We start from the raw sequence: 16,486 nt of genomic DNA, 5'->3' as shown, positions 1-16,486 counted from the left end.
AGCCCAAGCACAAAGTCTATTTGCTTACCCTTTGCCTTGATGATTTTTAAAAAAATATTCATAGGGTAAAAAAATATTGAATCATTGCATATAGATTATATTTGAACCCAAAGCTTACCACTAACATGGTCTATACTGCAGGTGTGAAGCAGTGCACTGGCCCCCGATTTATGTGAATGAAAGCATTACACAGGCCAAATACTAGTCCACTGTCTTAATACTTCCTTCTGATCAACCTTCCACTTCCACCTCTATCCAAAACAAATAACTAAGCAAAGCAACAGATATGGTTAGATACTGTTAGAAGGGATCAAGGTGTGAACACAAAACAAAGTGCACTTCCCAGAGCACAAAGTCAGAAAACTGAGAAGGAACAGTAAATACTGGCAAGGAACACTGGAACAGAGTGGGGTCTATCTATAAAGGGAAAGAGGAAACAACTTGAAGTACTGGAAGGAACAAAATGGGAAAAGGATAAGAAAAAAATCCCACCAAAATCAAAGTAGTCCTCATTTACACACCAGGAGATGCCACAAAAGCAAATTTGTGCATAGCAAATGCAAGCAGATACAGAAACAGAGAGCAGGACAGTGCTATTCCCCTGACGTCATACACTCAATATTTTCCTCATCTCAGGACTTATCAAAAATTCCTTTCCCAGAGGTCCCCCAAGTTACATTCTTGTGGCTGAGCCACTCGCCTTCCTCTGCAGCATGGGGCACAGGTCACTTGCAGGTTTACATTAGTTGAAATGGTGGATTCTCTGTAACTTGAAGTCTTTAAATCATGATTTGAGGACTTCAGAGTTTAGGGGTCTATTATTGGAGTGGGTGTATAAGGTTCTGTGGCCTGCAATGTGCAGGAGGTCAGACTACTAGATGATCATAATGGTCCCTTCTGACCTACAAGTCTATGAGCATTATATAAAATTTCATTTTCATTTCTGGCTGCTCAGAGCTGCTGTTCTGTTGTGCCTGCACTTAACGAACAGCTTACCAGCTCCCTGCAAAACAGAGGCAAGCAAGCGGGCTTGTTGTTGAAATGTGCATTTCTTTTTATTCTAATGAAGAATCTGCTTGTCAATAAGATTTTAGGTTTAAATAGATTTTATTGTATTATAGAGACATGGAATGCTGTATATTTCTGTATCTTACAGGTGGTTTTAAATATTCATAAAAAATGTTGCAAGCCTGCTAGTTGTTATAAACACTGGGCACATTGGAACAGAGAAGTTAGTCTATAGCAATTATAATTAGACTATTTTTTTATCATCAGTAAAAGTCAGTAAACATCAATTTCTCTGTGTGTACTGTACACCCAAAACTTCGAGAGAGGTAAAGAAAGAAAAATGGTGCTTGAGAACTTAGACTTTTATTTAGGGATATTTACTTTGCATATTTTGACATGGATATTAACAACTCATGTTTTAACTATTATAAAGCATCCATGTTAATATGTACGCATTAAATTGTCTCCCCCCATAATATCCCACAACTGTGGTAATTAATAAAAAAAGGAAAAAATGCTTTAAAATAATCCTCCATTATTATTATAGGTTTGGCCCATTGAATTCAAGAATTACTATCATTCTACAATTCCTCCTTTCACTCCTACGCTTAACATGGCTATCACCTTCCTACCCTTTGAAGCCTTAAACCAAAATTTCCTTCTATTTTCTCTTGCTTCCTCTTCCCAGATTCTGATTAATACCATACAAAAGCAAAGCATGAGATGGGCCTCTTATTGGCAACCTTCATTTGTTGATTTGATAGTTGGCACCACCTGGTGGTCCAGTAAAGTTGTTGCATGAAGATTACAAGTGTACTTTAGAACAGTGATTCTCAATCAGGGGTATACGTACCCCTGGGGGTATGCAGAGGTCTTCCAGAGGGTACATCAACTCATCTAGATATTTACTTAGTTTTACAACAGGCTACATAAAAAGCACTAACAGTCAGTACAAACTAAAATTGCATAAAAGCAGCAGAGTCCTGTGGCACCTTATAGACTAACAGACGTGTTGGAGCATAAGCTTTCGTGGGTGAATACTCACTTCGTCGTATGTATGTTGTAGGAATTTCCAGAGACAGGTATAAATATGCAAGCAAGAATCAGGCTAGGGATAACGAGGTTAGTTCAAACAGGGAGGAGGAGGTCCTCTTCTAGGAGTTGAGGTGTGAACACCAAGGGAGGAGAAACTGCTTTTGTAGTTGGCTAGCCATTCAGTGTCTTTGTTTAATCCTGAGCTGATGGTGTCAAATTTGCAAATGGACTGAAGCTCAGCAGTTTCTCTTTGAATTCTGGTCCTGAAGTTTTTTTGCTGCAAGATGGCTACCTTTAAATCTGCTATTGTGTGTCCAGGGATATTGAAGTGTTCTCCTACAGGTTTTTGTATATTGCCATTCCTAATATCGGATGTGTGTCCATTTATCCTTTTACGTAGGGACTGTCCAGTTTGGCCGATGTACATAGCAGAGGGGCATTGCTGGCACATGATGGCGTATGTTACATTGGCGGACGTGCAGGTGAATGAAAAGGTGATGGTGTGGCTGATCTGGTTAGGTTCTGTGATGGTGTCGCTGGTGTAGATAAATGGGTAGAGTTGGCATCGAGGTTTGTTGCATGGATTGGTTCCTGAGTTAGAGTTACTATGGTGCGGTGTGTCATTGCTGGTGAGAATATGCTTCAGGCTGGCGGGTTGTCTGTGGGCGAGGACTGGCCTGCCTCCCAACGCACTGATGATGCGTTGGAGAGGTTTTAGCTGAGGACTGTATATGATGGCCAGTGGAGTTCTGTTGGTTTCTTTCTTAAGCTTGTCTTGCAGCAGGAGGCTTCTGGGTACACGTCTGGCTCGCACGAGGAAATAAGGAAACAGATCAACAGAGCCAGACGTGTACCCAGGAAAATGAAGGTGAAGATGACTGAGTTAGCTGCAGAAGCCAATATTTTAAGTTTCTGATTTTGCCCTGGCTGACTGTCTTTTTTTTAAAAATATATGTTAACTATTTTAGTTAACAATTATAACAAAAACTCTGATTTTAAAAAACTTGAATGTTTAACTAAATTCATATGCTTGTTTTGTTAAAATATGTTTGCTGTTGAAAAAAAAATCCAGAATACGTAATGTTTTAGTTAAATAAAACAATTTAAATGTGTCTGGTGATGTTCTCTTCCTAACACAGCGTGGCAAGAATATCCTCCAAATATTAATGATTAACCTGTTGAATTGGAGATAGTTCACCTCCCAAGGACTTCATAAATACCTGCTTCAATTACCTTTGCTTATTTCATTTACCAATCATTAATTTTCTGATATAGCTGTAAAACTAATTTAAGTTTTCAAAATAAATCACTTTAAAAATGTATAGTGTACACCTTCTAAAAATGAAACCTACATCTGAGTTGTGAAGAATATGTATTAAGGTTATACCAAACAACAAGAATGCACTTTTATGTAGAAATCCATGATCAAATCGAATCTTCCTAGTGATCAAATCCATCCTGGTTAGTTTGTTTGTATAAAGACATTTTACCGTGTTTTAAAAACACGGTAGCTATGCTGGTTTTTGGCCAGTTCTACTAAGCTGGCTAATCATAAGAAAATAACTAGCAAGGAGCATGTAACAGTCTCAGCCAAAATGAATGTCTGAAGATGCCACATATTTACTGTGAAACAACTCCCATCATAATCTTTAATCCTGTTTCAATTGGCTCAAATACTTGATACAGGCAGTTCTTGACTTTACGACATTTGACAAACAGCACTTACGATGCGTCTGAATTGACATCCTGATTCGACTTACAATTGGTTTCAACTTTACGACGCTCAATCCCACATTGAAGTGGGCTGCACGTTTGACTAACGTCGCAATTTTCAGGAACCAATATCGTCGTAAATCCGAGGACTGCCTGTATTTTCACTTTTGATTGCACAAACTAAGCATGACAATTTCTAAACATACTTTTAGATTAGGTATTTGAGAGAACTCAATATGTGATTGACAATACTCCATGATGTACTTATTGAACAAGCAGTTAAGTTGCTTCACTCTTATAAAACCCTTAAATTTCCTTCCAACAAGCTAAGGAGCTGGTCCTGCTTTCTAATCTGTGCGGGGAGACTGGCACCCAGATGAAGCCCCCCCAATCACTTCAGTGGGGCTCCATGCTGGCATAAGGGCCCACTGCACAGATCTGATGGCAGGATCCGGGCCTAAGTAGATCCTAAAATGAACATTGCCTAGAGCTTCCTCTACATCACAGGCAAACTAAGCTCTCTAACCATATCGCCCAAGTTGCCCATATTAATTCAGTATTTGTTCTTTTCATTTGACAATTAGACTTGAAACCACCCGACACTGACTATGACACTAGAACAAGGAAGTCAATAGGACATACATTAAATGGACTTAAAATTGGCTGATAGGTCTCAAGATGCAACTGTAAATGGGAAATCAAGTCGGTGTTTCTCTCGTGGGGTCCCATACAAACAGCTCATGGGTCTACACTAAATATTTTTATCAATGATCTGGAAGAAACAAAATCACTGATAAAGTTTGCAGAGGATGCAAAGATTGGGGGGAAGTGGTACATAATGAAGAGGACCAGACACAGAGTAATCTGGATCACTTGGTAAGCTAAGCAAATAACATGTATTTCAACATGGCTCAACGTAAGATCAACATCTAAGAACAAACAACATAGGCCATACTTACAGGATGAGGGTCTCTATTCTGGGACGCAGTGACAAAGACAGAGACAGAAAAGAGTAGGAGATCACAGAGGATAAGCCACTGAACATGAGCTCTCAGTGTAGTGGCCAAAAGGGCCAATGCAATCCTTGGCTGCATAAGCAGCGGAATCTTAAGTAGGACTAGAACAGAGGTTCTCAAACTGGGAGTTGGGACCCCTCAGGGGATTGCAAGGTGATTACATGGGGGGTTGCAAGCTGTCAGCCTCCACCTCAAACCCTGCTTTGCCTCCAGCATTTATAATGGTATTAAATATATTTTAAAAAGTGTTTTTAATGTATGGGGGGGGGAAGGTCGCACTCAGAGGCTTGTTATGTGAAAGGGGTCACTAGTACAAAAGTTTGAGAACCACTGGACTAGAAAGATATTACCTCTATCTGGCTCTGATGCATTCAATATTTGAATACTGTATCCAGTTCTGATGCCCACAATTCAAGGACGTTCATAAACTAGAAGGGTTCAGAGAAGAGTCTCAAAAAGGATTATAAGGCATGTTTTCCAATCTTTTGGAGACAGACCCACAGAGACCCACTTGGGACTGTCACCTGATGTGCTGAGACTACCTCTGAGTCAGTTTTCTCTGCCAGTTTGGGACTCCAGAACCCTACCTTGTAGGGCCAGATACACAAGCCTGTGGCAACAGAGACCCAGCATCTGAACCACATCCCCAAAGCTGCAGACTTAACTGAAAACAGCTTAGCAAGTGCTCGTCTCCAGCACCTTGACGCTAGTGGGATCCAAACTCCAAATAAATCCATTTTACTCTGTATAAAGCTTATACAGCAGAGGTGAGCAAACTACAGCCCAGAGGTATATCCGGCCTGCTGGACCATACCACCCGACCCTTGAGCTCCAGGCTGGGGAGGCTAGACCCCGGCCCCTCACCCGCTGTCCTCCCTCCCCTGCAGCCTGAGCTCGCTGCGTGGCTGGCTCTGGCTGGGTGGTGCGGCTTCAAGTCCTACTGCTGTGAACAGCATGGTAAGGGGGCGGGGAGGTTGGTTAAGGGGAGTCCCAGGGGCAGTCAGGGGACAGGGGAGTTGGATAGGCATATGAGTCCTGGGGGGCCTGTCAGGGGGCAGGGGTGTGGATAGGGGTCAGGGCAGTTGGATGAGGATGGGTTTCCAGGGGAGCTATTAGGGGTGGGGGGGGTCAGTGGTTCTGAGGGGGGCAGGAAGTGGGAGGGGACAGACGGCCAGACTGTTTGGGGAGGCACAGCCTTCCTTACAGTTTCACTACCCCAATGTGGCCCTCAAGCCAAAAAAAAAAAAAAAAAGTTTGACCACCCATGTTACACAGGGTAAAAACTCAAATTGTCCGCCCTCTGTCACACAGAGATATGCACAACTGTTTGCTCCCCCAGGTAGTAGTTACTGACTCGGTGTTAATAAAATCACTTTCATTTATTAATTAAGTATAAAAAGTAGGATTTAAGTGGTTCCAAGTAACAGACAGAACAAGGTAAGTTACTATGGGTATGGCTACACCTGCAGATGTAGAGCGCTTTGTAAACCAGCCTTTGTAGAGCACAGGAGGGAAAGCACTACAATCTGTCCACACTGACAGCTTCAAGCGCACTGGCGTGGCCACATTTGCAGCGGCATTAGGAGCAGTGCATTATGGGTAGCTATCCCAGCATGCAATTGACTACAACATGCTTTTTGAATGGGGGGGTGGAGTGTGACAGGGAGTGTGGTGTGTGTATGTGGGGGGAAGAGAGTGGGTTTTTGGGGGGCTGAAAACATGCCAGCATACTGTCTTGTAAGTTCAGACAGCAGCAGACCCTCCCTCCCCCCGGCCTCTCTCTCCCCTTCACACACAGCATTCTACAGCAACGGCTTGCTTTGTCTCGGAGCCGGCAGTCAGAAACAGAGTGTTCAAAGGGCACATCCGCATTCCTAGGAGAAAGAAAAGGAGGACTTGTGGTACCTTAGAGACTAACAAATTTATTTGAGCATAAGCTTTTGTGAGCTACAGCTCACTTCATCAGATGCATTCAGTGGAAAATACAGTGGGGAGATTTATATACCCAGAGAACACGAAACAATGGGTGTTACCATACACACTGTAACAAGAGTGATCAGGTAAGGTGAGCTATTACCAGCAGGAGAGCGGGGAGGGGAGGACCTTTTGTAGTGATAATCAAGGTGGGCCATTTCCAGCAGTTGACAAGAACATCTGAGGAACAGCGGGGGGGGGGGGATAAACAAGGGGAAATAGTTTTACTTTGTGTAATGACCCACCCACTCCCAGTCTCTATTCAAGCCTAAGTTAATTGTATCCAGTTTGCAAATTAATTCCAATTCAGCAGTCTCTCGGAGTCTGTTTTTTGAAGTCTTTTTGTTAAAGAATTGTCACTTTTAGGTCTGTAATCGAGTGACCAGAGAGACTGAAGTGTTCTCCGACTGGTTTATGAACATTATAATTCTTGACATCTGATTTGTGTCCATTTATTCTTTTATGTAGAGACTGGCCAGTTTGCCCAATGTACATGGCAGAGGGGCATTGCTGGCACATGATGGCATATATCACATTGGTAGATGTGCAGGTGAACGAGCCTCTGATAGTGTGGCTGATGTGATTAGGCCTTATGATGGTGTCCCCTGAATAGATATGTGGGCACAATTGGCAATGGGCTTTGTTGCAAGGATAGGTTCCTGGGTTAGTGGTTCTGCTGCGGATACAGACTAACACGGCTGCTACTCTGATTCCTAGGAGAGTTCAAAACAATGAGAAGAGTCGCCACTTGACTTAAGGGGATTATGGGACGTTTCCGGAGGCTGATCAGAGCGCAATAATGCAACACCCCGTTCACACTGACGCTCGGGCGTTTCAGCCACTGCGCGACAAGCGTTAAATCTTCTCGCCGAGGTGGAGTACCAGGAGCGCTCTAGCTGTGGAGTCAGAGTGATCTATGTGCCTTGCCAATGCGGACGGGGACTGAACTAGGGTGCCCGGGGCTGCTTTAATGCACTGTAACTCACAAGTGTAGCCAAGCCCTAAGTAAAATAAATCAAAATACGCAAGACTAAGACAATACACTAAGGATTTCATTAAAAATATTAACTTCTCACCCTAGATGTTCTCAGGTACTATCCTTTTCAAAACAACACTGTAGTTTATGGCCTGGGTCCAGCAATCACTCTCACCCCCGTAGTTACAGTCCTTTGTTCCAGTTTCTTACGGGCATCTCTTTGGGGATGGAGAGGCCATCTCTTGAGCCAGCTGGAGATAAAAATGGAGAGGCTTCCAGTGCCTTTTATATTCCCTCTTGTGGGCAGAAACCCCTTTGTTCTTCTATGCAAAATCACAGCAACAAGGTAGAGTCTGTAGCCACCTGGGCAAGTCACGCGTCCATGAATCATTTAGCTTTTTGCAGGCTGCCGCCATTGTTTACATGTTAGTTTGAATACTCCCAGGAAAGCTCAGATGTGGATTGGCATCTCCCAAAGTCTATTGTTACATACTCCCCATTACTTGAATAGTCCCTTTGCAATATGTTGGCCAAACCTCCGTGTTTCCTACACAAAGCACTTCAAATACAAGCATAGAGCCAATGCTCATAACTTCAGATATAAAAATGATACATGCATACAAATAGGATGAATATATTCAGTAGATCATAACCTTTGCAAAGATGTGTTACTTGGCATATCTAGCATAAAGCATATTTCCGTTATGTTATATTTACACTTAAGCATATTTCCGTAAACATAAAGAGTACAATGTCATAGACCCAAAGAGCTCAAACTATCTGGCTGAACAAATAGACGGTAAAGGGGTGACTCAATCACAGTCTAGAAGTACCCACATATAGGGAATAAATATTTGGCAATTGGCTCTTCAGTCTAGTAGGAAAAGATGCAACAAGAATGAAGTCTGGAAGCTGAAGCGAGACAAATTCAGACCAGAAATAAGGCATACAATTTTAACTATGAAGGTAATTAACCATTCAAACACCTTGCCAAGGGATGTGGTAGATTCTCCTGCAGTGGCAATTTTCAAATTGAGATCAGATTCCCCCCCCCCCCCCTCAGAAATATGCTATAGTTCAAACAGAAAATAGTTCAGCAAAGTCCTATGGCCTCCATTAGACATGATCACAGTGGTCCCTTATGGCTTTATAATCTATGATCCCTGCTGCAGGGTAGAGGTATAAAATCTTTGGGTGCCCTGCTAAAGAGCTGGCTTCCCCCTGCTTCCCTTAGGGTGGCCAGGTGTATGGCCAGGACCCTTACCAGGAAGCCCAGCTGCAGGCCCTAATGAGGGCAGGCTCAGTGTGATCTGTTGAGCCTACTGGAAGCAGCTGGGTTGATGACTGGAAAAGCATATAAACCCAGGGAAGAGCTCAGGAAGGGGCGAGCCAGGCAGGAAGATAGGAGGGTGGTGGCTCTGTCTCTGCTGGCTGACACAAGCCTCAAAGGCCAGAGGACCCAGTGAGGGGTCAGAGCAGGGACCAGTGTTGGGGGAATGGGGACTGTACAGCCACTAAATAAAAATGCGGGTGGAGCATCTACAGGACCCAGCGACAAGGGGAATGAAACTTGTGCCACCCTGTGACAATCCCCCAAAGACTCTCACAAGAGTCTTAAAGGCAAGGGTAAAAAAGTCAACTGGGCATGGCCTAAACTAAAAAGCTGTTTCATTTAGCCTTCTGTGACTTATGTGGGGATGTTTTGTAATGAACATTGATCTGTTTCCCTACAGCATGTTTCATGAATAGGATTCCTGAGACTGTAGGTCGGCATGCCCACAGGAGCAGACATGTTCAGCACACTTCCCCAACTCAGTCACAAGGATAGACTGCAAACCATTAAGGCTGAATGTGTGTAACTGCCAAACAATGGAATACAGCGGAGTCATATCTTACATGGGGGTTAGGTTCTAAAGTCAGCGCATAATGCGAAAATCTCGTATAGTCAAAATTACCCTTGAAAATCCCTTAAATCGCCCATAAAGTACAATATACTGTACAGGGACAACCCTGTACAATGTATAAATGTATAATGTACACAGTAATGTACAGTATATAATAAAGAGTACATATGCAAAATATAATTTTACAGTACTGTATTTTTAATTACAGGGTGTCGGTCAGGGCTTGATGACGATCCAGGAGACGGAGAGTGAGTTGTAGATGAAGTGTTGGCTCTGGTTCAGCTCGAGAAGTTGATTGCGTAAGCTCATCTGCTGCTGGTTGCTTTTCCTTGAAAAGCATGGTGATCGGCAACTATCGCCGTTGTCTCTTGAGCTGCTCAAACATTTCTTGATAGGGTCTCAAACTGCCTGTAATACTATGTATGATTGAGGCTTCGTTCCATAGAGGGATCGTAGTCAGAAATTAAATCATTCAAGTGTTTCACAGCTTGGAACACTTCAGCAAATTTATGAAAATTCCAACTTGCTGGCTCTTCCTGTTCCTTGTCATCATCTTAGTCAGCATTAAAAACTTGTTCCAGAAGATAGCCGTTTTCTTCTATGATTTTCTTTAATTGTTCAGGGTAGGCTTTTGCTGCCTCTTCATTGGCAGATGCAGCTTCACCAGCAGTCTGCACCTTTTGGAGGTTGAAATGGTTCCTAAAACTGTTAAGCCAACCTTGGCTGGCTTTGAATTCCTTCTCATCAGAAGGCTGTCCCTCTTCAGCAGGGAGGTCTGAACAGCACATAGAGGCTAAGAGCCTTTTCTCGCAATGTGTTGCCATTGATAGGCACACATTTATGGATCATGTCTTCCAGCCATAAGTTTAATGCCTTTTCACTCTTCACTAAACTCTTATTACGCACCTGGCTCGTCACCTTAGCAGTTATTGGAACACTTCAAGCAACAGTTTGACGAATTTCTCTCTCAAATCTTGATAGCAAGGATGCTAGATTCATTGCGGCCATATTTACGCGCCACGTTGCAAACAGACATACCATCTCTCAATAAGTCTAACACAGCCAGTTTTTCCTCCAGTGTTGGAACGGTTCGCTGTTTCTTCAGTTGAAGACCAGATGAAGTAGTTGACTTGCGTTTAGGGGCCACGTTGTACGAAAAATACGTATCTTTAAACATTAGAATCACACTCAGTGCAGCGAGATGCTCATACTATGAGAGGCACGCGGGAACCGAGACCAACTGAGGGAACAGCAGATTCACATCTCCCATCTCACGCTCACTCTGGGGCACACGCTCATTGAGCGAAATCGCCCGCACTATTTACAGGTATCTTGTTTTTCTTTTCTTGCCAAGCACATATAGTTGAATTCGCCTAAGTTAAATGCACATAGGATGTGACTCACCTGTACTCTTAAAAAGCCTGGTTAGTAGATTGGGAAAAAACAGACAGACACAGAAAGAAGAATCAACCTCAAGGCCTTGTAACAAAGCCCATTTAGCAATAGGGCTTTTCAAGAAAAGCAATTTTCTATTTTGGGGGAAAACTAACCAAGGGACACTCTCTGGAAGACAGAGACCAGACCTGGACCAGACCTGTCTTTGTAAATTAAAGACTCATTTAGGTGCTAAGCATTAAAATCCGCAAGTGTGAAGGAGACAGTGAATACTAACAAGCACAACATGGAGTTGGGTTGTACCCTCAAGGTGCAGCCTGAGATCTGTTGGAACCTCTGTGCCCCCTAACAATTCAGCTGGGTTGGTCTCTCTCACACTGCTCTGATGAGGAGACCTAGCCAGCCTCGGTTATCACCCAAAACAGCAGCAGATGGCACCACACACCCAACCAAGTCACCCGAGTGCTTTACCTAAGCCACTCATGGACCAACAATAAAGGTACCGGCCAATTTCCCAGCTCCCCAGCCTTGCACCGCTACTGGAGAATAAACCCAGTATTATACCACTGCACAGGGGTCTGTACGGTGCAAGTAGTCCCCTTTCTCCTTCAATGCAGGGGAGATATGTACAAGCCTTTGTTAACAGAGCTAAGATTCCCTAACACTTCACTCAAGAACACTGGTTAAGATAAAACAAAACAAGTTTATTAACTACAGAAAGGGAGATTAAGTGATAGCAAACAAAAAAAATTTCAGTCTAAGTCTCATACAAACTGGATAGGATTTGAATCAGCAATTTCTCACTCTGACTCATGGCAGAAGCAGGTTTTAGCCTCCTTACACAGGCTGGGCTTTCTTCTTACCCGCTAGGACCCCCCTGCCCCAGTTCAGTCTTTGTTTCTCCAGTGTTTCCAGATGTTGTCTTGTAGGGGAGTGAGTCCTAGTCATGAGGTCACTTCCCCCTTATATAGTTTTTCCATATGGTGGGAACCCCTTTCTTCCAAGCCCAGTTCCCAGCCCAGTTTGTGGAAAAGTACAGGTACCCAAATGGTGTTCAGTATCATATGACCTGATCACATGCCTTGTTGAGTCATAGCAGTCATTATCCATAGGCTGCCTAGGAGTCCCCAGGGAAGGATAAGGTCTTCTATAGTCCATTGTCTTTGTTGACAGGCCATTAGCACTGTCTAGCTTCTTCGCTGTTTTACTTGAAAGGCTAGTTGTGGGTGTCTTTGTTATACCAATAAAATAAAAACCAGCAGGATCTTATTAAAGGGAAAAAGGCAAAATACCACATTTATTGTGAATACAGAAAGAATCATAGTAAGCAGTTAGTTATAGCTATAACATGCCATTCAATCTCATATTTATTCACACATTCATTCATACAAACACACGCACACAGGTTCTGCAAGGTTATCATCATAGTTACCAGCCTTAGAGTTGCTCATGCCAAGCCACTGGCCAGGTGGCCTGGACATGAGGAGGGAGCAGGGCCTTGTCAGATGCTCATCTGATGCTCCTGGCAGTTGGTTTGCAGAATCAGACCCCAAAGTTCTCACTTTTTAGAGTCTATTTTTATAGGAATTGCTTCCTATGCCGTCTATGGGAATTGCTTCATTATGCTGTTGCTGAATCAATCAGCAGATAGCACATTCCTGACGGCTCCAAGATGTTATCTTGTTCTTTGGTTCTCCCATTCTTGAGGCTGTTGGGTGGATTCCAGTCTGCCCTCCGGGGGGGGGGGGGGGAGGGCGGGTCCTCTGGTTATTTCCACTTGACGCCTTCTTCAGCCGATGGACACTGGATTCTTAGGCTGGCACCTCCCTGATCATTCAGTTATTATCCACACCAAGCATCCATCCACATACATCCTCGATCTCTATTTTAATCACAATTGTTAATACAACAAAAGGGCGGGGAGTCTCTGGGTGCTGTTTCTGTTGTTAGAGTATTGCTTTGAGTCTCTCTCTCTGTGAATTGCTTTGAGAATAGACTCTGTCTTAGAATGTACTAACACAATTAGCAGCTTGCAAGTTTCACACATAGAGGGAGAGAAACAGTACCAAAAACCAAGAGACCTCTTAATTAGTAATACCCTGGAATTTAAACTCCGGGGAATCAAACTCATTTGTGATTTTAATACAGAACTTCTTTAATATGATCCAACATCTTAACTTTACAACATCTTTCAGTAACACGTACATAGCAAAACTTCATATACGACAGCACATACAATCCAATGAGATATTAATGGTTAGCTGATCAAGACTTTTAGAATGACACTTTGCAAAGCATACTTCCTACAAAACACATTATAATTACATCACCATGGTAAATATGGAGTGCAGAATGTCACAAACATACCACATACCTTCTGAAAAAATGTAAGAAACAAAACTACCCACGTGGCTTTACGAGGGACTGATCGAAGGCCTGAGGCCAGAAAGAGCTGGAAATGGAGGTGGAAGGGGGGAGGACAATAGCCAGAAAATGGTCATAGCTTGCTGAAAAGAGATAACATTACCGACAGAACACTAGCAAGTATTCAACAATCGTGCATTGGAAAGGAAACCTAGATGACATAGAACTAGTGATGGAAAAGACCTATGTTTTCATAAAAGCTATTTTCTGTCAAGATTGGGGTTTCTTTGTGCTACATGCTGTACAGTTTAATGTGATACTTGTCTAGAAAAGCTTAAATAATGCAGAGTTTGGTGTGTGCTAAGTATTTCTCCCTTTCTCTCCACCCCATGGCTGATCCACAAAAGATATAAATCTGACAGAGCTCCTGGCTATTGAAATTAGTCCTCTAACTCAAACTGTAAAGTCTCACGCTTCATCTTAGGAGGTGCCCAGTTCAGGTCCCTGTCCTGACCATCATAGCTATGGCTGTCACAATGGAGCAGTTGATTATTGAGCTAATACAAAGGACTAGTATCACACTTGTTGAAACAAGGTAATGACCAAAATTATTTTATGCCTTTTATTATATTACCCACTATATAAATATTTTTACATTTTTAAAAATATGATACAAGATTCAGAGTAAAGAAAACAAAGTATGCAGTCTGTCACTTTTGGACAAAATAATTTCCCTGTTTTAAGCCTGACCATGCTCTAATAAACCTTAGATTTCACTCATCACATCATTCAAACCAATATTGCTTAATATTTTGTTAATGAAGATGAGTCTTACACATATTAGACCTTAAATATTCAGCACTTAGGCAATTAAGATATTACTTTTTAAAACACATATCACCTTATTCTAGTGTTGCAACATTCACACCTCAAGTAATAGTGTCTGTACCGGATGTTAAAGAGATAGCTTCTTGATGCTTTTAGAGTAACAGCCATGTTAGTCTGTATTCGCAAAAAGAAAAGGAGTACTTGTGGCACCTTAGAGACTACCCAAGAGCTGTAGCTCACGAAAGCTTATGCTCAAATAAATTGGTTAGTCTCTAAGGTGCCACAAGTACTCCTTTTCTTCTTGATGCTGTGCACTGACCAACCACCAACCCACTGAAACAGGATTCCCTTCTGTCCATTAGAAAGCAAGGGCAATAGTGAAGCTTCAAGAAAGGTTTAGGTCAGAGACTGCAAAAAACCCCAAGGGGCTTGCTCCTGATTGTGGATTACAATTAGTTTACAATTAAACGAAAAGATGACCGATTTGCATCAACCGTCCAACCGGTTTTTGCAGCAACGGTTCAAATCCCAGCTCTTTTCCTCACTGCAGCTTGTTTACAGGAAGCAATTTGGGCCCAGTGTACTCGTAGGCCCATACCCCAGAAGAACTTCAACTCAGCCATTAGCACGGGCAGAGATTGGCCGGCTCTCCCGCAAACCAGGAGCCCCGGGAGCGGCACACAGCACTGGTGGTAACCACCTAGCACCGACCTCACCCGACACCCCCACTTCGGCCCGCCCGGCCCGCCCAGAGCACAGCCCGCTCGCCATCCCGGACTCCGCCTTCGGGCCCGGGGCAGTGGCCGATAACGAGACCTGCCCCACACACCGCGTCCCAAGAAGTCAGCTGCCCCGGGGCTGCTCCGTTCTGCCGGCCGCCGGCGCAGCGGAGAGCTCCCATTCTGCTGCCTTCTGCCCGGGACCCCGGCCCCGCTCCCCCGCAGGGAGTCACCCCGGCCCACGCCCACCCGCGCCCTCGCTCCACCGACCGCGGGCCACATCGCCCCGGAGCCCGCGGCCCCGCCCGGGCACTGCCAGCACCCGCGGCCCCTCCCCGTCCGCCCGGCCGTACCCTTGGCCTCGCAGTCGGCGCAGTACTTGTTGTCCTCCTCCCGCAGCAGCTTGGCCAGGATGGCCTGGTGCTGCTCGTTCTGCTTCTGCGCCTTCTCCCGGCACGAGCGGGTCGACATGGCGGCGGCGGCGGCTCCCGACGCGCTCGCAGAGCGAGGACCGGCTCCGCTCCAACCCTCCCGCAAGCGGGCACCGGCAGCCGGCTGCAGAGAGACTTCCTCAACCGGAACTACTTGCAGCTACATCCGCCTTCAAGCCTTCCTGGCCGAGTAATGCGTCCAACCCAGTATAAGAAAATAGTCCCCGGTTTGGAACAATAGAGTCCAGAAGCTCCTGCACCATGAGACTGCCTGGTGGCCTTCCCGCGCGCTCGCAGCCTCTCCGATTTAACTGAGATCAAAAAGATCCCCCCACTGTGTTTAAATTAGAGGTGGAGTGCAAACCATCGCACGTATCCATCCGCCCACAGGTGAACGCCTAAGCGAGATCCGGGCGCACCTCAGTGACGGCGGGGGCGGGGCCTGGCTCGAGCCTCTTTCGCTGACTGCGCCTGTTGCCGGCTACCTGCAGCGACAGCCGCAGCGGCGAGGGGCGGGGCTGAGGGGGCGGAGCCTCATGCTCTCTCCACACGCCTTGTTAACTCCAAGGGGTGGTGGGGTCTCCCAGGCCGGTACATTTCAAAGCCGCCGATTCCCGAGCAGTATTAGTCCGGCATAACCTTAGACGTTTGCAGGAGGCACGGCCTTAGCAACCATTCAGAATGCATTGGTTAGACCCCAAACAGCAGGAGACTGGCTTAAAAATCACGAGGCTTTAGACAAACAGATTGTGAACTAGTTACTAAGGTCTTCAAGCTTTTTTCACGATTATGAGGGCTAGAAGCGTTTTTAAATAAAAGCTGGGCGTTTCATGCCTCGTGTGTCTTTTAAACGTAGAGTGTCAAGAAAATCATCAAATGCCATGACTTGGTGGCTCATGTGCTCCCTTCCTCTCCTGCCATCTTCACCTTTGTCACTCCTTTCACACCACTCCATGCCTCCCAACTGCAGGGGCAGCTATAGGTTATGTGCATCACCACTACCAATGAAAGAATGGGACCCCAGAGGCACAAGCATAAGAGAATTTGGTATTCAGTTTCCCTCTCCTTCTACCCTACTGCTATAAAATAAGACTGGTCAGATTTGGGCTGGAGGGAGGGCGGC

General features: G+C 44.6%; 1 protein-coding gene across 2 annotated transcripts in view; it reads right to left on the bottom strand.

Annotated features, from left to right (window-relative positions):
• The window catches only part of SMAP1 (small ArfGAP 1), a 221,384-nt gene extending 205,636 nt beyond the window's left edge, over window positions 1-15,748 (bottom strand). The window contains exon 1 of one of the 2 annotated variants that reach the window (XM_084623133.1): window positions 15,286-15,748. In XM_084623133.1, the coding sequence (XP_084479259.1) occupies window positions 15,286-15,403 (118 nt within the window). In that variant the 5' untranslated portion in view covers window positions 15,404-15,748. The remainder of the gene's footprint in view (window positions 1-15,285) is intronic. The other variant, XM_084623134.1, reaches the window with a different exon arrangement.
• Between the last annotated feature and the right edge of the window lie 738 nt (window positions 15,749-16,486).

The sequence above is a fragment of the Lepidochelys olivacea genome, assembly GCF_965140295.1.
Source record: "Lepidochelys olivacea isolate rLepOli2 genome assembly, chromosome: 3".
In the NCBI taxonomy this organism is placed as follows: Eukaryota; Metazoa; Chordata; order Testudines; family Cheloniidae; genus Lepidochelys; species Lepidochelys olivacea.
This window is presented reverse-complemented; position numbering and strand designations above follow the sequence as displayed.